The sequence below is a fragment of the Mauremys reevesii genome, linkage group 2 (genome assembly GCF_016161935.1).
Source record: "Mauremys reevesii isolate NIE-2019 linkage group 2, ASM1616193v1, whole genome shotgun sequence".
In the NCBI taxonomy this organism is placed as follows: domain Eukaryota; kingdom Metazoa; phylum Chordata; order Testudines; family Geoemydidae; genus Mauremys; species Mauremys reevesii.
Genome location: NC_052624.1, coordinates 281,082,739 through 281,107,363, shown reverse-complemented (window position 1 = coordinate 281,107,363; position 24,625 = coordinate 281,082,739). Strand labels below are relative to the sequence as shown.

Genomic DNA, 24,625 nt, shown 5'->3' with positions numbered 1-24,625 from the left:
TCTAGTGTAATCCTTCTACAATAGCTAGAGCCAAGCCAGGACTAAAAAGATACCCTGTGTGAGAATACTGGGCACTATAAGGTTCATCTGTGTCCAGCAGCCTCGTTGGAAAACCTCCTTTAAATTCATTATAACCAAGTCCTGCCTCTTTCTCTACCACAAGAGTTAGCCTGGGGCCACTCCTGAGCTGGATATTATATAGAGCCAAGCATGAGCCACAAATTTCAAATTTAGATCCAAACTTTCCCATGATCTGGGAGGCTGTTTGAATCTGGTGTTTTAAAGAGACAGCTGTGAAATTCAGATGCAGATCAGAAGTTCTCCAAAGTGTGGGTCAGACCCATTTCTAGTATCATGTCTCAGTTTTGAACCATCTCCTTGCTGATAGCTTGGTCAGGAACTGAGAAGGAATAAACAAACCAAAATGGTTTATGCAGACACAAAAATAGAGGCAAGAAGCCCTGTTTTGAAGCTGGAGAGTCTGTGACTCCTCATTCTTGTCTAGTTCTAGGAGATTAATGGGATCTATCTTCAGACAGCGCCACTAACACACGCTGCTTCTGAAAGTACAAAACCATTCCCTTTATGCCAACAATGCAGAAAGGTTAAACGACTTTGACACAAGCAGGTATCAGCACGAGAGCTGAGATTAGGAGCAGGAGTCCCCAGCTTTCAGTCTTATGTTCAGTCCATTACATCCCATCCCCTTCTGCCTCACAGGCTCCTTTTTTTATCTCTTCCCATGCACAGCACATGCTGTGGACTCCAGGAATTGCTAGAGAAAGAAACACAGCAAAGAAGGAGGGAGAAAACATGTATCACCTGCCCCCAGCTACCCACAGAGATAGTATTGAAGAGCTTTTACAGTTATAGATGGGACCATGATCAAAATCTCCATTCATGTTGTTTTGGTTTGGTGTCAGTCCTATCTGGCCCTGGAAGTCACTTCAGATTACATATTTCCTATACACTAAATGGGGATGGGGCTGCACAGTGGAGCCTGACGTGAGAGGTGACTTGAGTCATGGTCCCTTCAGGCCATGGTTTATTGTGGGGTCAGAGGGCTTTTGAAACCTGCTTGTTGATGGATAAGAATCTCAAATCGTCACTGAGGCTCCATTAGAAACAAATAAATAAGGCACGAAGCCTGAGAAACAATGAAAGCAACCTGAGCTTGTCCCTGTTAATCTGTTCTGCATTTCAGTTACATGCTAATCAACTGCCACTGGAATTACTGATCCTGCTTAGGATGGATAACGGCTTTAAGATGAGGGAGCAGGAGGCTCAGATACCATGGAGATGGGCGCAGTCTCAAAAACAAAATAGGCCAGGAGAGATCCACTGTGCATGCTCCCCCTTCCACCCGAAACACAAACAGCTTTCACCACTTACCCAGGAACTCCACCTGGCTGCTGTCTTTCCGGCTGCTCAGGCAGTTTTCCAAATAAATCCCATCCTTAAAACAATCTTCCTTCTTCTTAGGTAGCCCCAACATCTCGCTGGGCTGATCCAGCACCTCCCCTCCGGAGCAAGAGCAAGGAGTCTGCATGATGCCACAGGGGTGGGAGCTGCTGCTGGTGGTCAGGCAGGTGTCCAGCCACTGACAGAGCATCTGGCAGGCAGCTTTGCTAGGGCTCCTGTTGCCCAGCACCAGGTACTCCGCTGAGAAGTCCCGCTCCTGAGCCTTGGTGGGCTTCCGTCGCACGTGCCCACCTTCTGCCGGGGACACGGTCTGCTTCATCTGGAGGAACTGCTTGTTGGACTGGAGGAAGGAGTACCTAGTGGAACTGTCACACAGTTTTAGCACATCGTCGAAGCTCTCCATGCCCAGGTAAGTGCGGGTAGACTCCAGGAAAGAGTCGAACTGGTAGGTGCGTATCGGCTGGTGGTCACATATGCCAGTGGGTTTCAAGACCTTCATGTACAAGGTGTACCTCCTGGGGTCCGGATTCTGGATAATCCAAGAGCACAGAGAGGAGTTCAATGGGAAGACAGCAAAGGAGGAGAAATACCCAAAGAATTTCCCCTGGACCAGGGTGGTGCAAGGAGTTTGTCCTAGGTCGAGGGCGACCACTGTCCACACTAAGAAGAGTGGTGATATCAAAAGCAGGTTCAGGGCAAAGCCAGTGCTCCTCATCCTAGGTCTCTGGTCCTATGGAACTCAAAGTAATTGTCAGGCAGGTGCCAGATCTTGGACATAACAGGTGCAAGCTTAGAGGAAAAGAGAGAGTTTATGAGACTCTACGCGAAATCAATCCGATCTTCCCATGTTCGGACTTGGGCTCCCCCGTGTGGCCATAAGCAACACCTGGGAAAGAAAAGAAAGAGAGAAGAGAGGGTGTTTTATTCACTCTCAGTAACACAGCCCGGCTCTGAGACTCGGGGGAGCATCAGCTCTCTCCCCACACCCCTGCCCGCCCCCGGCACGGCTGTGAGAGACGCGCCGGCCCCCTCCCGGGCAGGGAGCTGCCCCGGGGACGATGCTGGGCGGCCTCCAGCACAGAATCGAGGTCGCTCGATGGTCTCAGCTAAGCGGATCTCCGCGGCGCCTCCTCCTGCGCGGTGAGCGGGAGTGTGTGACCGGCCCCGCACGCTGACCTCCCGGGCAGAGGGGCAGGGAGTTTGGGTTTATTCCGCGGAAGCCCCTGACCCCTGCTGCCCGGACAAAGCCCAGCCGGAGCCCTCGCCTGCCCAGTGGCCAGGGGCTCCTGCTCCGCCGCGGATCCGGGGGAGCGCCCGGGAGCTCCGGCTGCGTTGCACGCTGCGGTCAGCGGGGCTCTGCCGCTCCAGGCGGGCTGCGGCGTCCCCTCTCCGCCCTCCACCCCGTGCGCCTCTCTCCTCCCGTCCCTTCCCCTCCCGCTCGCCCGTGCGCCCGGGCCCCCGCGCCGTGCGGGGCGCCCCCGGGGCCCAGCGAGGAGCCCGGCAGCGGGGCAGGGGTGGGGGGTGGGTCCCGTGCCGGGGGCGGCCCCTTAGCCCCCGCGCCGAGCTGGGGAGCTCGGTCCCGCGGCGGGGAGTCCCGGCCGCTGCCCGTCCTGATACCCACGGAGCCCGCAGCCCTGCTCCCAGTGGCGGCCAGCGAGCTCCTCAGCGCCCCCCTCCCCGCGCCCCGGGCGCTGCGCCGCGCACCCGCCCACGCCCGAGCCGCCCCAGCGCTGCGCCCCGCAGGATGGAGGGGCGCAGCCGGCGACCTGTGCCCAGCGCTGCGCTCCAAGCCCCGCAGCCAGGGCGCGCCACCCCCACCCGGGCCCCTTCCTCCTCACCGCCACCACTGCCCCGGGATCCTTCCCCGTGCGCCCCCGCCCTGCCCCGGGATCCTTCCCCGTGCGCCCCCACCACTGCCCCGGGATCCTTCCCCGTGCGCCCCACCACTGCCCTGAGATCCTTCCCCGCGTGCGCCTCCCGCCCTGCCCTGAGATCCTTTCCCGTGCATTTCCTCCCCAGTGCGCCCTCACCACTGCCCTGGGATCCTCCTCCCCGTGCGTCTCCCACCGCTGCCCCAGGATCCTTCGCCCCGTGCGTCCCCCAGCGGCGCTGCCCCAGGATCCTTCCCCCCGTGCATCCCCCACACTATCCTATGGTCCCAATCTCTCCCGTGGCCCCCACGCCACTGCCCCGGGATCCTCCCCCCACCGTGGGCCCCCCTCCGCTGCTCCAAGGATCCTTCCCCTTCCCTCCCTGCATCCCCCACACTATCCTAGGGTCCTAACCCCTCCCGTGGGTCCCCCACCGCGCCCTCCACCACTTCCCAGGGATCCTTTCCGCCCCCGGGCATCCCCCATTGCTGCCCAGGGTCCTCCCCTCCATGTGCCCCCCCACTACCCTAGGGTCCTAACCCCTCCCGTGGGCTCCCCCAATGCCCAAGGGTCCTTCCCCCCACGTGTGCCCTCCACACTGCCCAATGGCCCTTCTCCCCTGTGCACCTCCACAGTGCCCAAAGGTCATAACCCTCCTCCCTGAGCCCCACATGCCCAAGGGTCTGTGCCCCCCATAAACCTCCAGCACTGCCCAAGGATTCTAACCCACCCACCCACCTTTCATCTCCACGCAGCCCAATGGGCCCCTTCCTTCCTTTTCACCACTTCCCACAGGGCTCCTCCACTACCCAAGAGACCCCTGTGCCCTCCACTGCCCATAGGACACCTTCCCCTGTGCTCCTTCAGCCACCCCATCCCCTACCCCACCCACCCACACAGCCCACACACAAAGTTCTTGCTGGGGCTTGTTGGGAAAAGGGAGAAAAGGGTGGGGGGTGTCAAGATAAACTGAAGCATCCTGGTCTGGCTCTGGGATCTGGGTGCAGAGTCCTCCTGGGGCTCCCCACCTGCTGAGGAGTAGCCACAGCAGGCAGATCAGTGCAGAGCGCGCTCTGAAGCCTGTTGGAGATACTGAGGCACAGGGAACCCACAGGGAGGTGGAGGAGGGGCACTCCAACATTTTTAGGAGACCCTATCACCTTAAGGGCAGGATGGGGAGATACAGGCACTGTCCCCCTTGGGGGGAGCTGATTGCATTGCCAGCCCATGTCCTCATTGGGCAAGGGGGGTGGGATTACATCATCACCAAACCAAACCTCTTCAGCCCCTCTATCTATCTGATGTTCCCCCAGGATGCACCGGGGGGCCCCATGCTCCAGTCAGGGTGACTGTGCAAACTGGAGGCCTGGTCATGGGAGAGGGAATGGTGCCATGCGCTCCCTTGAGAGAGGGCAGATTAAAGCAGGTCACCCCATCTTTAGGCCTGGCAGATGGCACAGCAGCGCATGGGGGACCTGCCAGCATCCTAGTCTCATATGCAGATGGTTGCCCATTGTCTGATGGCAATGATTCTCCAACTGTGGTCCAGACAGCACAGGCTGGTCCCATGGTGCCAGCTCCTCAGATTTTAAAGCCAAAAGGGATTATTATGATCATCTAGCCTGACCCCCAGCATCACACAGGCTGGAGAACCCAACCAGGGATTCCTGCACCTAGCCCTTAACTACTGGTGGAATTAGAGCAGATCTTTCTGATAGCTGTCCCTTCTCGATTAAAAGACTACAAGCGACGGAAAATCCACCACAGCCCTGGGTGAGCTGTTCCACCGCTTAATCGCGCTCCCTGTTAAAAATCTGCATTACAAGAGAGTTTAAAAATATATAAATACTCCCCTAACGTGAATTAGCCATGTAAGCACTTGGTGTAGTTCCTACAGGGATGATACGTGATCGCCAAGGGGAGAAGGGATATGCTTTGTACAACACTCTCTCTAACAATGTCGTTCACGCTAGGAAACGTTTGAGAACTCCTGCCTTAGGCCAGTTATGGGTATATATGTGCTCAGAGCACAGTTCACAGCAGGACACATCAGTTACTCAAATGCACTCAGCTTCCACTGACCTATGTTCCTGCAGCCAGTCAGTTCATTGCTAGCCTGTAAGAGGGGCTCTGTACAGTCAGATTTCTGACACATCAGGAATTTTCCGTGTCGAGCCATACACCCAGTTTTCCAGCAGATCTCGAATTCACTCAGTTGAGCTCTACCACCATCAGAGACCATACAATTGGAGATGGGCCCAATCCCCCTAAACCCTAGTCCAACATCCACACTTTAGCTCCAGAGCCTAATTTTGTGCTTGATTCCCAGCTCTATAAGGGTCTATGACACAGGCAGGCCTGGTGTCAGCTCATGCCAAGGTCCCCATGTCTCTGCTAAACACTGAGAAATCCCTGGCTGGAATCAGTCCGGCTCACCTGGGTGTTGGTACTGTTCAAATAGGTATTAGGATGATAAGAATGTGGTTAGTGTTAAGACCTTATTGAATTCTTGTAAATTGTTGCATGCGCTAATCTCACAGCATCTGTAACCAGTATTGTAAGGTGCAATTTGAGTGGTTGTATTATGAGGCTCTGTGACTGTGTAAATCACCAGACAAGAGAAAGTCATTGACTAGTGTGAAGTGCTGATCTCCAGCAAAAGGTGTTACATCCTGCCCAATGGGGAAGGTCCTTCAACACTTGATGGACTGTTGTGGGACATTAAAGAGGACAAAAGACATTGTTTTCTGCCTCTCTCCCCCTGCCCATGACTATGAATTAGGCACGTGGATTCTTCCTATCAGCTGAGTTCACAGATGACAACACATGGGAGGAAGGGGATAAAAACCCCTAACAAGAAGGAGCTGTATCTCTATGCTTCTTGGACTGGGGGCGGGGGAGGAAAGTTTCCTAGGCATAAGCAAGAGATCCCCAGTGTTCAGCCTGGGTTAGCTCTAAAGGACTTATACAGCTTGCTTATTACAGATGTTTCTGTTACTAAAACCGTAACTGATTTGTGTATATATGTTTACCTACTTCAACCTTGTAAATAACTCGTCTCCTTTTCTTACTTAATAAATGTTTATATAGTTTATTATAGGATTGGCTACAAGGTTGTCTTTGGTGTAAGATCTAAAGTGCAATTGACCTGGGGTAAGTGACTGGTCCTTTGGGACTGGGAGTAACCTGGATATAGCTATGATTCTTGGTGTAAGGGACCATCTAGCACAAAGGTAAACTTATCTGGGAGGCGAGATAGATCGGAGTACCCAAGAAGCCTGTGACTCCATGTTTTGCCTGTTACAGTGCCTCAGGAGTTTACACATGATAATCAGTTGATGAAATCTAAATATAGATCTCGCAACCAATTTGGGGTTGGTACCCTGCTTCCTGTCAGTCTGCCCTGAGGTTGGTCCTCATGCTCTTGAGTCACTGTAGGCAGTGTTACAGGGCAAACCAAAATCACAGATCTGAACATCTCTGAGCTTTGAGAGGGTTCAAAAGGTAGATCTGACTTCTGCAGCCTGGGTTTATTTCCACTTAAAGTCGCTGTGAAAACTCTATGCAAGCAGAGTGCTAGGTGTCCTAGCATTCTGTTAGATCAGACACTAATTGGCATGGAAATCGAATCCATCTGTACTTTAATCTGTCAGAAATCTGAATCCCAGGCCTGACACCAGCTGACAGTCTTGCCAAACTTGATAGCCCAGATTTCACTATGACAAACTCCACCGCTTAACCAGATTTCTAACATGCTTTAAATGATGCCACTCTCCAGAACCAGATTTCAGGAAACAGACCAGGGTGGGGACAGGAAGAGATGTTTAATTATAATGCAACTTGCACGCATCAGCCAGGGACCAGGTGAGCACCAAGACAGGTCACCATGATTAACGATTGCTAAGGCAATCATCTCCTCCTTTCTATCATCTCCTCTGCTTCAGTGACCAGCGGGGGCCCTGCTTAAGTGTCTGATTCCAAAGGAGCAAAGAAGAAGGGATGAAGAGATTCCCCAGCAATTCTCCCTTTTCTTTGACCCTAAGGAAGCCCCTCCATGGGTGCCCTTTGGGAATCAAGCCATGCTGCTTGTGAGGGGGGAAAGCCATGGTCCATGACATCATGCCATGCTCTATTTCTGTGGAGAACCCCCCGGTGAGGTAATGCTGACACAGCTAGGAATATCTGGGTCCATCTCCCAGTGAAATACTCCCTATACATGGTTTTGGAAGTGGTCACTGGCAGGTATGCGAAGTCAACGCAGCAGGGATGCCACATCAACACGGCAGGGCAAGAGGGCCAGGAACAGGGGTAGGTACAGTGACAGGTGTCCTGAGATCCAGTAATTTAAAGGCCGAACCCCAAAGAGACTTTACAAGTTGGAACTCTCCCAGTCTCCTGTCTCCTGCAAAGCAAGTTTTCCTGCATAAGGGGCAGCCTGGCCCAGGTAAATAATAAATAACATTTGCCAGCCTCTAACTGCCTCAGACGCTCCAGGATTCATGTTGTAAAATCCAACAAACTTCAAATAAACAGACCCGTTAATGGGACACTGCGTTACGGCTGTTAGGCCTCAGGATTGATTTCCTCTGCACGTAGTCCCATCTGGAAGGGTTTACCATAAGAAATAGAAACATATTTTTTTCTCCTTCAACTCATCCTTGCTCAAGTGGGAAATGTTAAGAGAAAAAATAAATGCATGAACACCTGGATCTCCAGCACAATGCGCTATAAACCCAGCAGTGTGTGGGCAGACCGGCATACTGCAATGTACTGGCTAAGGGCCCAATCCCGCAAGCTTTACACAGGCCAAACTTCCAGTGAAGTCAATAGCAGTGTGGCTGAATATGCCCGTGGAAGTACCGATCTGCCTTCTAATTACACAGAAGGACAGACTGCTCAAGTATTGTGGACAATGGATGTGTCTACAATGCACACTGCATCCGGGCTCTGACTCAGGTTTGAGTCCAAGATCCCACTTCCGTCCACACACAAAGCAGTATGACTCAGATCAGCAAGCACTCAGGACCTGCGTCCTTGGACCCTGCTAGGGGGTAGGGTCAGAGCCTGAGTCCACCCTGCTGTGACTCGGGTCAAAACCTTCTTGTTTTGCAGTGTAGATACAAGTCAAGCCGCAGACCAGAATCAGGAGGTCTGTGTGTATAGTGCAGTATGGACACTTCAGCACAGTTGTGGGTCCAGGTTTACAATGCAGTGTGGACACTCAAGCATGGACTTGGAAACACTGAGTCTCCAAACCCGGATTCCACAAACCCAGGATTAGTATGCAATGTAGACACACCATAATATGCCATTCCCCTGACTTCAGCCTACAGCAGACACAACCCATCCAATCATCCATCACAGCGGGATCTGTCACTGACACCGGCTCCTCTTAGTGCAACACAAGACCCGAACTCTACCTCTGCTAGCGACTGTGACAGAAAAGCAACCACAGAATGGTGACAGCTGGCTCCCCCACCTCGGCAAGGATAAACATTTGAAGAGGAACAGATTTTTGCCCCCACACGAGTCAGAATTTATTCCTGACAATCCAAAGGCAAAAATGAGTCTGGCAAGTTCAGAGTGAAAGTACCCTCCCTGGTTTAACTGTGTGTGTAACAGAGCTAAAGCAGAGAGCTGGGCAGACAGAGCTAGAAAAGACCTTGGCTCCAATTGCTTATGCAATCAGCCTAGCACAAGGGTATTGCAGGAGCCAGGGCAAAGTAGCCACCTTGGGTTGTTTCTCTCTCCACTTTTTAGTCACCTGTATTCTAGTAGCCCCTAGCAGCTCCCACCAGAGTCTGGGCCCCTCTGTGCAAGGTGCTGTATGAACACAGTAACAAACAGCCCTCGAACACCTTACAGTCTAACCGGAGAAGCACTGGGAGGACAGGGGGGAAGGGATAGCTCAGTGGTTTGAGCATTGGCCTGCTAAACCCAGGGTTGTGAGTTCAATCCTTGAGGGGGCCACTTAGGGATTGGGGCAAAAATTGGTCCTGCTAGTGAAGGCAGGGGGCTGGACTTGATAACCTTTCAAGGTCCCTTCCAGTTCTAGGAGATTGGTATATCTCCAATTATTACCTTTTAGGATGTATTCCTCTCCCCATTTTACAGGCGCAGGGAGACTATGAGCCTTGCTCACTCCCATAGAGAGTCTGTGACAGCACTGAACTGAAATGAGATAATCCGAGTCTTGTTCCTGAAGTTTAATCGCAAGACCCTTCCTCTCCAATCTGCCTTCTGGACACAGGTTGTGACAGAGTTGAAAGAGGCTCCCTAAGGAAAATAGCCTTTTGTTCCCCAGGAGCCCCTAGTGCCCTGCGTGTGCAATGTCTGCAGGGCAAGGACTATTTCTTACAGACATTCAAATTCTCCCCTTGGGAGAGTCAACTAGTTCTTTTAATCTTTCCTGGGAAATCGAGTCCTTCCAGCCCCGGGATCACTGCTGTTGCTCCTCTAGGAACTCTCTCCGGTTGCCTGCACCTAGCTTCTCTCCCTGTTTGAACTAACATGAGGTTCTAGCCCTGTGCTTTAGCTATCACTCTCTCTTGCCTTCCCAATGAGACGGTAACACATCCATGTCCACCTACCACTCCACAGATGTCACCTCACAGACATTCAGCCCTTTAATCCTAATATTAACAACAGTGTCTAAGCAGGGACGGAGTTTGGGTAGTCCTGCCTCGGAAGGACAGGTTACGACCCCACAAGCTAATGGGGAATCTTTCTCTGGATGGGCCCGAATCAGGGTTTATGACTCATAGTTTTGCAGTTCTCATTCTGACCAGCAGAGGGAAGTGCTACCTCAGTGTTAGCTACATGGTAGGCTACCATTATCAGTGTCTCTTACAGTTAAATAACTACAGAAAGGGTCTCTTTTTGTATCACGTTCCACAGGACCTTCCCATAAAGGAAGAACTCCGCTGCTCCTGCTTCTCTTCTACCAGCCAGCTCAGATATGTCCTGCAGGACTCCAGGGGCTTCCTGCTTCCCCATTTCCACCCCTTCAGCTCCACTTACCAGCTTAAATGTGCCACATGACAGGATTCTAATTCCCCATATGCCCCTTCCCTCTTGGAGCATGGCTAACATCCTACAGGGATACAACTCAAATCACAGAGTGCTAAATCTTCCTTGGGACTCCAGTTTCTCTAAAGAAATTCCCCAGTATCAATCAGCCCTCTTTTCTCGAGGCACGGCCCTTAAAGGCTCAGTGTCGTAATGTCTGAGAAACACATTCGTGCCCTTATCCGTGGTGAACTGAGAGCAGAGAAGGCTGTAACCGGCCGGGAATTTTCTTCTTTCTGCTGAAGCAAACAGCCAGTGCACAGTGGAAATGCCTAGAGTAACGACATGGCATCTGTCACTCGGCGGCACACGGAGAGCGCCATGCATGGAAGGGAACTGAGCGTGAGGCTGGGGTGGCATTTGTGCCAGTTTCCTAGACCAGGAACGCCAGCTAGAGAGACACTGAGCCAGAGCCTCCCTGCTACTGATCTTGGAGCTACGCCTGAATGGAGTCGTCTTTGTGAAGCCCATCAACTCACCAGCAATCTCAAGGGGTAGCAGCTATTGGGGGTTTTGGTTCGTTTTCTTTTTTATGGTCCTCGTTTCCTTATTTTTTGCTTTCCCTCTGACTTTCCTTCTGGAGAAGATGAGTTCACTCATAGGCAGCGTGTAATGGAGGGTGGGGGAGGCTAACCCACCCCGAACCATGCTCTGGTCTCAGGGCCTCCATGGGGGGGCAGGGCCTCAGGGGGTAAGAGATGGAGTGGGGGCGGAACAGGGGTGGGACTGTGGGGGAAAGGGCAGAATGGGGACAGGGCCATGGGCAGGGCTGTGGGGGAAGGGGCAGAATGGGGGAGGGGACGCCAAGCTCCAGCCAGGGCCAAGACAGAGAGCTCCAACGTGCTCCTCGCTGAGGCTGAGAGCTTGACTCTAGGTGGGGTCGAGCTCTCAGCTCCCCACCCTCCACCCCAGCCGGGGCCACGGGGGACTGAGAGCAGCAGGTCAGGGTGAGGCCTTGGCTGGAAGAGGCAGAGCAGGGAGCTAGTCTCCCTAAGAGGAAGCTTCACACCCACCGCCCATGAGCTCACTCTGACCCTTTCCAGCAACACTTTGTCCATAAGAAGCCACGGCAGCTTCACTCAGATATAGGAGTCTGACAAAAGTCAAAGGATGAGGTGTGTCACAAAGAGAGGAAGGAGGATCTCTGGGCAAGGGATGAGGGAAACTCCCTGGCTCTTCCTGGATGACAATTCAACTCTTAGATACTATGGGCCAGATCCTCGGGTGGTGTAAATCAGCACAGTCCACTGAGTGCAGTAGAACTACTCCAGCGTAGGCCAGCTGAGGATCTGCCTATGTGGTGATAAGAGCTATTTCAATGTGCTAGATAGACAAGGAGCCACTTGATCCCTTTGGAACGAGTCCCGAGATCTAGACTCAGAAAATCAATAGAAGATGGACTGAGTAAGGCACTTGGTGTGGGGTGGGTCTCCTGCCCTACTCCTGAGGTGTAACATGGGGATATTGCTACTCCTCTACATAAGGGTAACACGTAGGGGCTTGACTTACACCGATAAAGTGCCTGGAGATGTTTGAATGGAAGTTGCCACTGTCATAAACAGATCGTTAAGGGTTAAGGTCTCTTTTACCTGTAAAGGGTTAACAAGCTCAGTAAACCTGAAGGACACCTGACCAGAGGACCAATCAAGGGACAAGATAATTTCAAATCTCTGTGGAGGGAAGTCTTTGTTTGTGTTCTTTGTTTTGGGGGCTGTTCTCTCTTGGGATTAAGAGAGGCCAGACATACATCCAGGCTCTCCAAGCTTCCTGAAATATTTCCTTCTATTCAGTATAGTGAGTATTAGCAAGGTGGATTAGTTTTGTGATTAATTTCTGTATTTGCAAATGTGTGTTTGCTGGAGAAATATCTTTATTTCTGTTTGCTGTTACTTTTGATTATTCTGAGAAAGGGTGGGGGGGAGTCCCTCTAGGTTTATAAGCTAGACCCTGTAATATTCTATATCCTGGTATTACAGAGGTAGTGTTACTTTCTTTCTTTCTTTTAATAAAATCCTTCCTTTTTAGAACCTGATTGATTTCTTCCCTTGTTTGGAACCTCAGGGGAAGAGGAGGGGGGAAGGTGAATCCCTCTTTGTTTTGATTCAAGGAGTTTGAATCAAGGTGATCTCTCCCGACGGCTAAGGGAGGGGGAGGTGGGGGAATGGGCTATTTCCCTTTGTGTTAAGATCCAAGGAGTTTGGATCAGTGTTCCCCCGGGAAAGTTTTGGGGGAACAGGGAGTGTGCTAGACACTGGAATTTCTAGCTGGTGGCAGCATTACCAGATCTAAACTAGGATTTAAGTTTAGAGAAGCCCATGCAGGTCCCCATCTTGTGGACGCTAAAGTTCCAAGTGGGGAATAAACCTATGACAGCCACAGAAGAAGAAACAATCCCATGCTGACAGAACGGTAGATGAGACACTCCACTTGCCAAGATTTTCTAGTCTTCCCCTCGCATTTTGCTGCCTGAATTGCACTTTAAATGCCCTTTGCCATCATGGATGGGCTCCCCCATGTCTTCCCATCCCAGAGACGCACCTACTGCCTCTAAACTCTATGCATTAAAATTCTCCAGATGTGTGTATGCGGGGAGGCATGAACAGGGGAGTCCCAGGAAAGCTTGTTCCAGATCCGCCAGTTATAGTAATTACTTGTATTTATATCCAGCAGCATCTTTCATCCCCAAGTGCTTTGAAACCCACAGCAAAGGGCATCCAGCCTCGGGGATGAATTGCAGCCGCAGCTAGACAGCTCCCAGGAACAGCACGCAACAGTCAAGAAGAGAAAGTGAAGGAGAACGTTAAATACAACGGAACCTGCCGGGGACTTAGGGAAAGCGGAATGTAATCAATCATAGCAGATGATTAGAATTAATACACCCAACTCTTGCAAAAGTGCTGCAGGATCTTTAATGGTTACCAGTGGCCAGTGTTGCAGTTTCTATCATTGACAAGACAGGCTGTCCTGCTAACATTAGGCTGTGTAAAGAGACCCCTGGGCATCAGCTCAGGGGGAAAGGTGCTACCTGTCAGCCTTGGATCACCATCACCACGTCCTACAGCATTGGACTCTCCATTGAAGCTCTCCTAGCCCCAAAGCTCAGGAGACCTGACGGGGTCATAGCCAGATGTGGCACATCAGGCTGCATGTCAGCTGACTCATACTCCTTATGGATCAACACAGACGGATACAGAGCCTGGTTGCAGGAGAGCCAGTTTGTAACACAAAGAGACACACTTTGCACCATGGAGCAAAGAGCACCCTCGGAAGCTCAGGGAGACATGAAAGGGCAAACCCTCTGGAGAGGGGGAGCCCTGGGTCAGGAGGTGGGGCAGGGGGGAAGTACGCAAAGGATCATGCACAAAATGACCATGGGCCGTAGCTGTGTGAGAGATGGAGCTGAATCCACCCCGAGAGCTGGGAAAACAGATCAGAGGCAGAGTCCCAGACTCCAGCTCTTGCACTGCATTTCCCCAAGGCCAAAAAGCTGCTTCCAAGCTAACCCAAGCCCCAGGGGGAATCTGAGTCTACAGCTCTGGATTCCAGCTGCCTGTGCACAGCCTCACTTCAACTTCAGACAGCAGAGAGGAGAGTGAAGAGGAGAGAATGTGCTGTGATGCATAAGTTAGCCACGGATCAGATCAAAACCCGGCGAGAGGATTGTAACCACGAGTGGAGACGCTGAGTACCTGCCGAACTTCATTTAAAAAAAAAACAGTAGGCAGAGTCCTTCATTTAACCTCAACCAGCAGGCAGGGCATGGGATTGGGAACTCAAGAAACTTGGGGTTTAGTTCCAGTTTCGCCACTGACTTGCTGTGTGACCTTGGCTAAGTCACTTCCCCTCTCCGTGCCTCAGTTTCCCATCTGTAAAATGGGGCACCTTTGTGCAATGCTTTATTGTATGGGGATTTAGCCCAGATGAAAGATGCTGGTTTGACAGACCTGGAGACTGACGTTTCTCCACAGAGAAGGTTAATTACCCGGTATCTGGTCTGGGGGTCAAGGCACAGGGCTCTGATCCATTTTAGGTACTTCTTTGGCCCCCATATCCATAAGTGCCCCACAATCTTTAATGCATTTACCTTCACAAGCATCCGTTGAGGTGGGGCAGAGCTGTCAGCCCCACTTTACAGATGGGCAGCTGAGCCGGAAAGAGACCAAGGGGCCCACGGTGAATGAGCCACAAGACACTCCCTCTTCTTTCACAGAACCACCTCTGTCTGTTCCCTTGATTTGGAGGGAGCAGGGACTTTCTCGGACTGCAAACCTTTCTGGGCGGAGACTATCTTTTAATCGGTGATTGGGCAATGCCTGGCATAGTGGAGCCCTTAGGCACTACTGCAGTGATACACAGGCAGGCTCACACCCAGACGCACACACGCATGTGGGTGCACAAGCACAGCCCAAGAACAAATGAGTCTGAATGATTTTCTGCATGAATCACACACCAGCCATCAACTCTGAGAAGCAGCAACACTGGGATTTGCGTAAAGGAGGGTGATGCACGAAGGTCCCCGTTTATTTCAACCATTTTCTCCTCTGCAGAGCCCTTGAGAGATGGAGTTGGGGCCGGACGGGTCAGGGAGAAGGGGCTAGCTGGGAGGAGAGGCAAAGGGTGCTTTCTGGGGCTTCTTTAATCACAGACGATGTCAGCAGATGTTATTGAGTGATTTGTGCAGCATTAAGAATGTGCTGGAGTGGGATTGGGGTTAGTTAGCTGTCAGCACATAACCTTGATGAAGATGAAGGATCGAAGGAGGGAGGGTTGTATTTATTCTGAGAATGGCTCGGGTGACATTTCATCATGGAAAGTGACAGCAGAGCTGGTGCGTTCAGACACTCCTTCATTTGTATGGGTTTCCCCTTCTGCCTGGGAGGCAGACAGATGTGAGCTGGAGATAGGGGCTGCCAGGGCAGGGGAAAATCCATCAAGAGGTCTGTAAACTCTAGCCAGTGCTTGGGGTTTGGCCACTAAGTAATACACATGGAGCTGTTGAATGGAATGTATCTACCGTCAAACCTACTCTTTCCCCTCTTCCCTCAGCTTCCAACGCACAGACACTTTATTATGTTCTTTGTTCTATTCAAAATAAAAGCTTCAGTGATGGTGCCCCTTTCCCTATCCCAATAAAATAACAAGATCTGCCAGTTCAGAGCGACCCGGCCATCACAAATCGGCATGTATAGCCCAAGGGCTTGTGAGCAACCCTACAATAACAAACCAACCCGCTAGCATTCATGAACCAATCCCACAAGAAACCAATGGGTGCAGGGGAGAAGAGTTGCCCAACTGAGCACATACCCTGCATAGCATGAAGCACTTCCCCAATCCTCCTCTTTACTAGGAGCTGTTCTTGGGCAGTTCTGGTCTCTCATGTTTAGGAAAGATGAATTCAAACTGGAACAGGTGCAGAAAGGGCTCCTAGGATGATCAGAGGAATGAAGAACCTACCTTACGAGAGGAGACTCAAAGAGCTCAGCTTGTTTAGCCTAACCAAACGAAGGCTGAGGGGAGGGCCGACTGCTCTCTATAAATACGTCAGAGGGATAAATACCAGGGAGGGAAAGGAGATATATAAGTGAAGCTCCAATGTGGACACAAGAACAAATGGATATAAACTGGCCATCAACAAGTTTAGGCTTGAAATGAGATGAAGGTTTCTAACCACCAGAGGAGTGAAGTTCTGGAACAGCCTCCCAAGGGGAGCAGTGGGGGCAAGAAACCTAACTGGCTTCAAGACTGAGCTGGCTAAGTTTATGGAGGGGATGGTATGACAGGACTGCCTACAATGGCATGTAGCGGATCTGCGACTGCTAGCAGCAAATATCTCCAACAGACGGTGGTGGGACACTAGATGGGGAGAGCTCTGAGTTACACCCGAGAATTCTTTCCCACGTGTCTGGCGGGTGGGTCTTGCCCACATGTTCAGGGTCTAACTGATTGCCATATTTGGGGTCGGGAAGGAATTTTCCATAGGTCAGATTGACAGAGACCCTCAGGTTTCTTCACCTCTCTCTGCAGCGTGGGGCATGGGTCACTTGTTGGTCTGAACTAGTGTAAATGGTGGATTCTCTGTAACTTGAAATATTTAAATCGTGATCTGAGGACATCAGTAACTCAGACAGAGCTTAGGGGGTCTATTACAGGAGTGGGTGCGTGAGGTTCTCTGACCTGCGTTGTGCAGGAGATCAGACTAGATGACCATAAAGGTCACTTCTGACCTTAAAGTCTATGAGTCCTCATTCACCCAGTGCCTACCCCAACTGAGCACCTCAGGACTGGGTGTGGTGGACTCTGGAGGGCATTGGTAATGGGGTATGAAGTCTCTCACTGCTAGGTCACCTGAATAAATCCAGTGCAGGTTGGTCATGAGTAAAAGCTCCCATTGAGAGCTAGGTACAATTGACAAGTGCTCTCTGCTTTGGTTCCTAACACACAGCAATGCACATGGCTACAAAATGCTAATATGCCCTCTTGCTGTCCATCTTAACAGAGGCCAGGGACTGAATGGGCCACAAAGACCAAGGGCTTGTCTACACAGGAAAGTGCCACTGGTAAAGTTAAACCGAAATAGCTAGGTAAGTATGCCTTTCCACTAATTCCAGAATAGGTGTGTGCATACAGTGAGTAGTACCAGTGTACACCTTAGCTTATACCAGAATAAGTCTAGACAAATCCAGAGAGGAAGGCTGGTCTTGTGGTTAAGATACTAGACTAGACACCAGGAGTTCTGGAGTTGATTCCTACCTCTGCAAATGGCCTTCTATAGAATCACAGAATATCAGGGTTGGAAGAGACCTCAGGAGGTCATCTAGTCCAACCCCCTACTCAAAGCAGGACCAACACCAACTAAATCATCCCAGACAGGGCTTTGTCAAGCTGGGCCTTAAAGACCTCTAAGGAAGGAGATTCCACCACCTCCCTAGGTAACCCATTCCAGTGCTTCACCACCCTCCTAGTGAAATAGTTTTTCCTAATATCCAACCTAGACCTCCCCCACTGCAACTTGAGACCATTACTCCTTGTTCTGCCATCTGCTACCACTGAGAAGAGTCTAGATCCATCCTCTTTGGAACCCCCTTTCAGGTAGTTGAAAGCAGCTATCATATCTCCCCCACATTCCTCTCTTCTGCAGACTAAGTAATCCCAGTTCCTTCAGCCTCTCCTCATAAGTCATGTGCTCCAGTCCCCTAATCATTTTTGTTGCCCTCCGCTGGACTCTTTCCAATTTTTCCACATCCTTCTTGTAAGTGCGGGGCCCAAAACTGGACACAGTACTCCAGATGAGGCCTCACCAATGTCAAATAGAGAGGAATGATCACGTCCCTCGATCTGCTGGCAATGCCCCTACTTATACAGCCCAAAATGCCGTTAGCCTTCTTGGGAACAAGGGCACACTGTTGACTCATATCCAGCTTCTCGTCCACTGTAACTCCTAGGTCCTTTTCTGCAGAACTGCTGCCTAGTCATTCGGTCCCTAGTCTGTAGCAGGGCATGGAATTCTTCTGTCCTAAGTGAAGCACTCTGCACTTGTCCTTGTTGAACCTCATCAGATTTCTTTTGGCCCAGTCCTCTAATTTGTCTAGGTCCCTCTGTATCCTATCCCTACCCTCCAGCGTATCTACCACTCCTCCCAGTTTAGTGTCATCTGCAAACTTGCTGAGGGTGCAGTCCACAACATCCTCCAGATCATCAGATATAGGACCCTGGGCAAGTGACTTAATCTCTCTTGGCCTCTGCTCCCTCTCAGTAAAATGGAGATAATGACTCCTACCCTTCATTGGTCTGATCTACAGCTGTAAGATCTTTGGAGCCAGGATTCTCTTCTGCCACAGGTGGGATTTTTAAAAGCATCCAAGTGAATTAGCACAAGAGTTTCACAGGGACTTGTGCTCTTAGTTTGTTTAGGTGCTTCTGAGAGTCCTGTGCTGTGCATCTGTACAGCACCTAGCACAATGGGGCCTCAAGGGGCTATTGTAATATGGATAATTAACTGAGCTACGCTTTACCCCCAGCAGGTGGCAGCAGGCTGGGATGTTTGCCTGTGCTGTTCCCAGAACTGGGTACAGAGAATTTTGGCCTCTAGAGACAATAATCCAGCACCAGATGAAAGCTGCCCACCCCAATGAGGCAGCATATAACAAGAGTTCCCCATCAGTCAAAACGCTTGACCCCAGCAACGGTGAGAGAAACGGCATCAGTTCACCGGGGTCTTATTCAAAGGGCTGCCTACCAGCAGTTTACAAAAGGATCGGTAAACCCTGCTCTAATGAGTTGACCCCAGTTTGCCTAAGCAGTGGCATAACGTTAGCTGAAAATGCTTTTCATGAGATTTTTTTCTCCCTTCCTTCTTCCCCTTTGCAAGCCATGTAAAGCAACGGAGCACAGGGATGAATTGCTTGATTGTGTGCTCCTCATATCCCCATGGTGCTGCCTTAACAGAAGGGTTGGGGGATGGAGAGAGAGCCCAGCTGCTCCTTGCGGACTGTTCTCTCTCCGCCCACCAGGCATTTTAAATCAGCTGCAAATTAACACCAACTCCCGGCATTATTCATTTATTTGATTGGCTCGGTGCTAGTCTGCTTTGCTTTTATGTTCTATTTTAATTGTTCATTTTCCCAGCCCATCCTTTATAAGACTACACCTAGCAATTAAAAACTGATCAATAGCGCACCTGGAAACAGACACGATTCCATAGCATTCCAGGCAGCAATAGTCTGTACAGATTGCTGAAGCTTTAAAAGAGTCACCATGACCCAAAAGTGGATAGCAACCTACCTGTTATCTTACATTCATACAGCATTTTTCATCCACAACATGCTTCAAGCAATATACAAGAATCAGTTTCTGAAATGCAGCCACCTCTTGGGTGGAATGCAGCTGCCATTTAACAGCTCACAGCAAAACACTTTAGAATCAATACTTCGTATCCCCTGCATGAGGAATTTAGGTGGATGGAATGTAATTGCCTGAGGAAGTTACTGGGGTTAACACCATGCAAAAACCACCATGGGATATTTAACAGCCATGAGTGGCCGACATCACCAGATGGTGCAGTATAAGGACCTGAATAGATAACAGTGTCTGTTTAACACACCCTGCGAAAGCTGACACAACCATTGCCTCCTATCCACACCACAGTGGGGCACTGGTTTAACTCAGACTCTGAAGGAAAGACTATCACTTACTGAAACACCACCCCAACTTCATGGGCTTTCCTTGGAGATCTCCCCGATGAGTAACGTGTCACCAAGCCCACAGCCCAAGCTGCAGGTATCGTAAGGAACCACACTTACTAACCTTCTCTTGCTGCTCCCAGCTCTGGGAAACTGGAACACAGGAATTAATGTCCTTTAAGCCTTACATCCACTCAGTCGTCACAGCTTTGCGGTTCCTCTGTGTTCTTTGTACGCCGTCCTCCTCTGCACCCCTGGGTTATCACTCTCCAGCAGCAATATGGGTTATGGAGAGTAGGATGCAAAGACCCAGCGACAGGCTCCTCTGCGGAATGACCATGCTTACCAGGGAAACAGCCTGCCCCTCTCATCTATCTGTACAGTCATGTTCGCTAAGCCACTCAATCCAGCATGCACTGTTCGGCAACTATCAAACCTTTTGTGGATTTCCGTCTCTGCAATATTCGTTTCTTAGCAACTCTGTTTGCTTTTAGCAAAAACAAAATGTCTCTGCCGGAGGTATGCTATTTTGAGCAGAAACGGTGTTGTTTTGGGTCCATGCTAGTCATAGGGACGCTAGTTAAAACGACTTCCCCCGCCAACTCGCTCTTCATGGCGGTGGGTGGCATTGATTCCTCCAGTTTTGCCATTTCACCCACTGCAGGGAAATCACAGAAATCCTGGACCCAGCTTATGACAGACAAATAATCCTATGTTGCACTTCCATAGTCCCTTCCAATCTAGGGATCTCAAGGTGTGTTACATGCACGAATGAATTATGCCTCACAACCCCTCTGCAAATTATGTGCATATTATCATCCCCATGTTACAGAGGGGGGGAAACCTGAGATCCAGACTTGTCCAAAGCTACATAGCAAACCTGGAAATAGAACCCAGGTGTCCTGAGTGCACGTCCAGTGCTCGATCCACTGGATCACACGGCCTCACTTTAGCAACAAAAGAGGAAGTTGGCTAAGACAAGGAATAAGGGTAGCATGATAGAGAAGTGGGCAACTGGGAAAACGACAAGGCCACTGAGCTAAGCATGGAAGCAAACTAAAATGGGAGAAGGGGTAGCACCAGAAAGGAATGACTGAATCATAGAAATTGTACATGGCAGAGATCAGAGATGGGGGCTGACCCAGAACCCTCCCTCAAACCAGGGGAACACGCAAATATCCATCCAAACATCACAGCTCGGGCCCAGCCATACAAAGGACCGCATTGGAAATACGTGAACATCTCAGACCAATCTGGATCCCATCTTGGCAGCACAAGCCTGCCGGTAGGAAAAGCCCTCTTAGATCATCTTCTCCATTTCCCCTGGCCAGTGCAGAATAGCTCCCTACACTACGTTCTCCAGCACTCTGTTCCAGTTGGGTTTCAAAAGACTCAAGCTTCCTTGGTTTAGGGATTCCACTGTTTCCTTGAAAAGACTGCTCGACAGTCTACTAAAACTTTAGGATGCTTGTCCAAAAGTGACCCATGAACTTTTTTTGAGGTTTGCCAATGACAAATTATTAATGGCCTGACACTACATAGTTCTGAGCGCCCTCAGCTCCCACTGAAAACAATGGGATTTGAAGATATTCAGAAACTTTTTGAGTGAAGTCCACATGTTTATCTGCAGTATAGGAGTCAGCCAGTAGATGTCTCCATGTGCTATACAGAATCCCAGACAGTGTAGTGCCTGGTAAACAAGGAAAACAAGAGCTGCAACTCAAGCTGTGTAGAAACCTACTGTAGTTTGTAGCTGTTTTCTTTAATAAACGCCTCTTGTCTAAGATGGATTGTGACTCCATAGGTGAAATTCTGGCCTCAATGAAGTAAATGTCAAAACTCACATTGACTTAATGGGACCAGGATTTCCTTGCATATAGCATGACACTCAGTGACTATATATTGTTCTGAGGTGGATCTAAGAGTGTTCTCTATGTGCTCTCCTGATTTTCTCTCTCCCATTCATACTGACTCATCCTCCTCCGCTTGGAACTCCTTGCCTATGCTGTAAGGATCCCACACACTCAGACAGTATTCTTGTCCAAACCTACATCATAGTACATTTGTCCAATTATTTTTTTTTTATTATTTTAAAAAAGTTCCTGCTTTGCAAAGCTGCCAAGAGCAATTGTTTTGGTGAATCATAAATAATTCAGGAAGTCAATGTTGGTTCAAGATTTTTATTTCTGCCTTTGGCAGATCAAACCTTCAAAAAACATTCCTCAAGAAAGTGGGTATTTTAGTTCAGATCACAAAGCAGATGATAACAACATCGGCTCATTTGGACACCTCTGTAGTCTGATGTAAGCAAAGCCCATGCAGAAAAGCTGGCTGCTAGTTTTGTTAGGAAAGGCTGGTTTGATCTCCATGCAATTTCTTTGGAGAGCAGATTTTTAGGTGTAACGTACTTTATATTAACTGTAGATCTTAAATTGTTAGCTCTATTTATCAGGAGTTGTGGTTTCTTTTATGTTGGTATAACTAACCCCATTTGGGTCACCAACAGGGTTTAAAACTAGGAGCTTCAGCTCAACCTCTATTGTTTGAGCTAACAAGCTATGTCTACTCATTGGTAGCAGCAGTAGACTATCCTCTTATGCAACCACCCACTATAGGGTGGCAGATACCCACACTCTCCTAGCATAGGTTACATTTGTGCAGCGCCTAGCACTAGGAGATCCTGACTGGGACCTCTGAACATGACTGCAGTACAAGCACTACATGATAATAATGAGGTCAGACTATAATATGGTGACTGTAATTACACTGTAAGTAAATAGCAATTACAGTGCAATTACAATGTAATTAAATAACAGGTACAGTGCAATTATACCATAGGTGTGTTATCGGATATATTAATTTGTGGTAATAAAAGGGAACTGAAATATTTACTGTGTGGCTGAGAATAAACACACTGTAAATTCAATCTTGTTAATATACCTAAATTCCAATAGCATCTGCTTGAAGAATCCCAAAGGGTTAATAAAAATTCACTCAGGCAGTTAACATCCTTGTTATATCAGTTAGTAGTAATTATGTCCATGAATAAATTTAGGTTGGGAATTAGACGTAGGTTTCTAACCTTCAGAGGAATGAGGTTCTGGGATGGCCTCCCAACAGATGGACTGGGGATAGGGGACAGAGGGTAGGGGGCAAAAATCTTAACTGGTTTTAAGATGGAGCTTGATATCTGAACAGGATTATATGACGGGGTTGCCTGCAAGAGCAGGCAACTGGACTCAGTGACCCAGGAGGTCACTTTCAGCCTTATGTTCCTATGTAATTACTTATTGAGAAACAAAACCACAGTGTAACTGCATTGCAATTACACTCTAATTACACTCCCAGCATTATTAAGGGTGGCCAATACTAATCAGATTATAGACACAGACAAACCACTCATGGCTTTAAAAGATGATATTGGTCTGTTAGATTGCAGAACCTCCCAAGAGACTAGACAGAAGCAGTACTGATTGATTCACTGGACACAATGTTGGCAAATACACTGCAGGGAAAATCCTGCAGTGCCTCCTAGAACATGACCTTGAGTCCTTTCCATCTCTGATGTTAATGATTCCACAGCACATCAAAGGTGCAGAGTCCAAGTGACACCAGGGACTTTTCATTGCATGTTATTACAAACCATCCCTGAGTTAGCATGCGCTATTAGCAACACCTCAACAATCAGGAAATGATCATTCACCTATACTCTGAGCAAAAACCTCCAGGCCCAAAACTAATTAATTACAAACTGTGCTTTTTTAGGAGAAAGACCCTTCCCCTATCTTGTTTACCCTGGTCTCCTCCACTAGACCCTCCCCTCCTTCTTTATTTGTGAGGCCTGTGAACATGGCACATAAAGAAGATGAATATGATGTTGTCCAATGGTCATTCCACAATACCCTCCCAAAAAATTAACCTGGCACAAGACAACTACCCACCCCGAATGACGACGACAAAAGGACAGAAATAAACACAAATGTGTGGGTCCTGTGACATGCTGACTGAAGTCAATGGAGGCCGAGGACCAGACTCAAAATGGCGTTCAACCAAAAGCTTTTCTGAACAGACACGTCTAGCAGGATGACCTGGAGCTCACCAAACAGGGGCTGAGGAAGAATCAAGGCAAATGAAATCCCAAAGCAAGGGCCCTCCACTGAAAACGCCCTTCTGCCAACCTGGGAAAGATGAATTCTGGCAGCTGAGGTGCTCACTGTGGCCTTCAAAGTCACAGAGGGATAAGGGAAGGAGACTTGCTATTATAGGGTAGGGTTTCACTGCACCTTGGCTTGCATTGAGAATGGAACCCATCCTAGCATGCAGAACACACACGCCTGGTGCTCATGCTGACCCACCTCACTCAGGATGCAATCACATGAGGCATTGAGCACTCCCAAGTCCTCTTGAGGGCCCTCAGAAAGCAAGATGGAGCTCACGGAGGCTCTCCATGGCCTCCAAGTAGAGTGCACTGCAGTTGTGTATCTCAGGCCAGGTCTACGCTATAAACTTACATCAGTATAATTACGTCACTCCGGGTATGTGAAAAATCCAACCCCCTGAGCAACGCAGTTACACCAACCTAACCCCCGGTGTGGACAGTGCTATGTCAACAGGACGGCTTCTCCCATCGACAGCCTCCTCCTCTCGCTGAGGTGGATGACCTAGGCCAATAGGAGAAGCTCTCCCATCGGTGCAGTAGCGTCTTCAGTGAAGCATTTTAAGTGTAGACCTGCCCTCAGAAGCAAGAACGGCGTGGGTGAGTACGTGAGGTCTCACAGCTGAGAGCCAAGCGCCCAACCTCTTTAGAGCACAAAGCACCTTGGTGACTAAGGCACAGAGAGGAACCGGGAGGAAAAGATGAGCCTCTTTTATCCTCTCCTCCCCCCTTCCCCTTTGCTACCAGTGAAGAAAATGACTAACCTTGGGAGGAGAATGAAGTTCTCCTTTCCTATTGCGGATGCTAGGACAATATCGTATCCATGACAACCTGCAGTTTAGCTTAACTCCTCAACCCATAAAAGCTTTTATCTTTTATTTCTCTCTTCATATCTTCATGTTTTCATGAAATAGTGACATCCCCACCCT

General features: G+C 49.6%; 1 protein-coding gene across 1 annotated transcript in view; it reads right to left on the bottom strand.

Moving 5' to 3' along the window:
- Positions 1-24,625, bottom strand: part of ADGRB1 (adhesion G protein-coupled receptor B1) — a 349,272-nt gene that overhangs the window by 267,551 nt on the left and 57,096 nt on the right. Inside the window, exon 2 of the mRNA XM_039525203.1 lies at positions 1,393-2,308. Coding sequence (XP_039381137.1) covers positions 1,393-2,137 — 745 coding nt within the window. The 5' untranslated portion in view covers positions 2,138-2,308. The remainder of the gene's footprint in view (positions 1-1,392; positions 2,309-24,625) is intronic.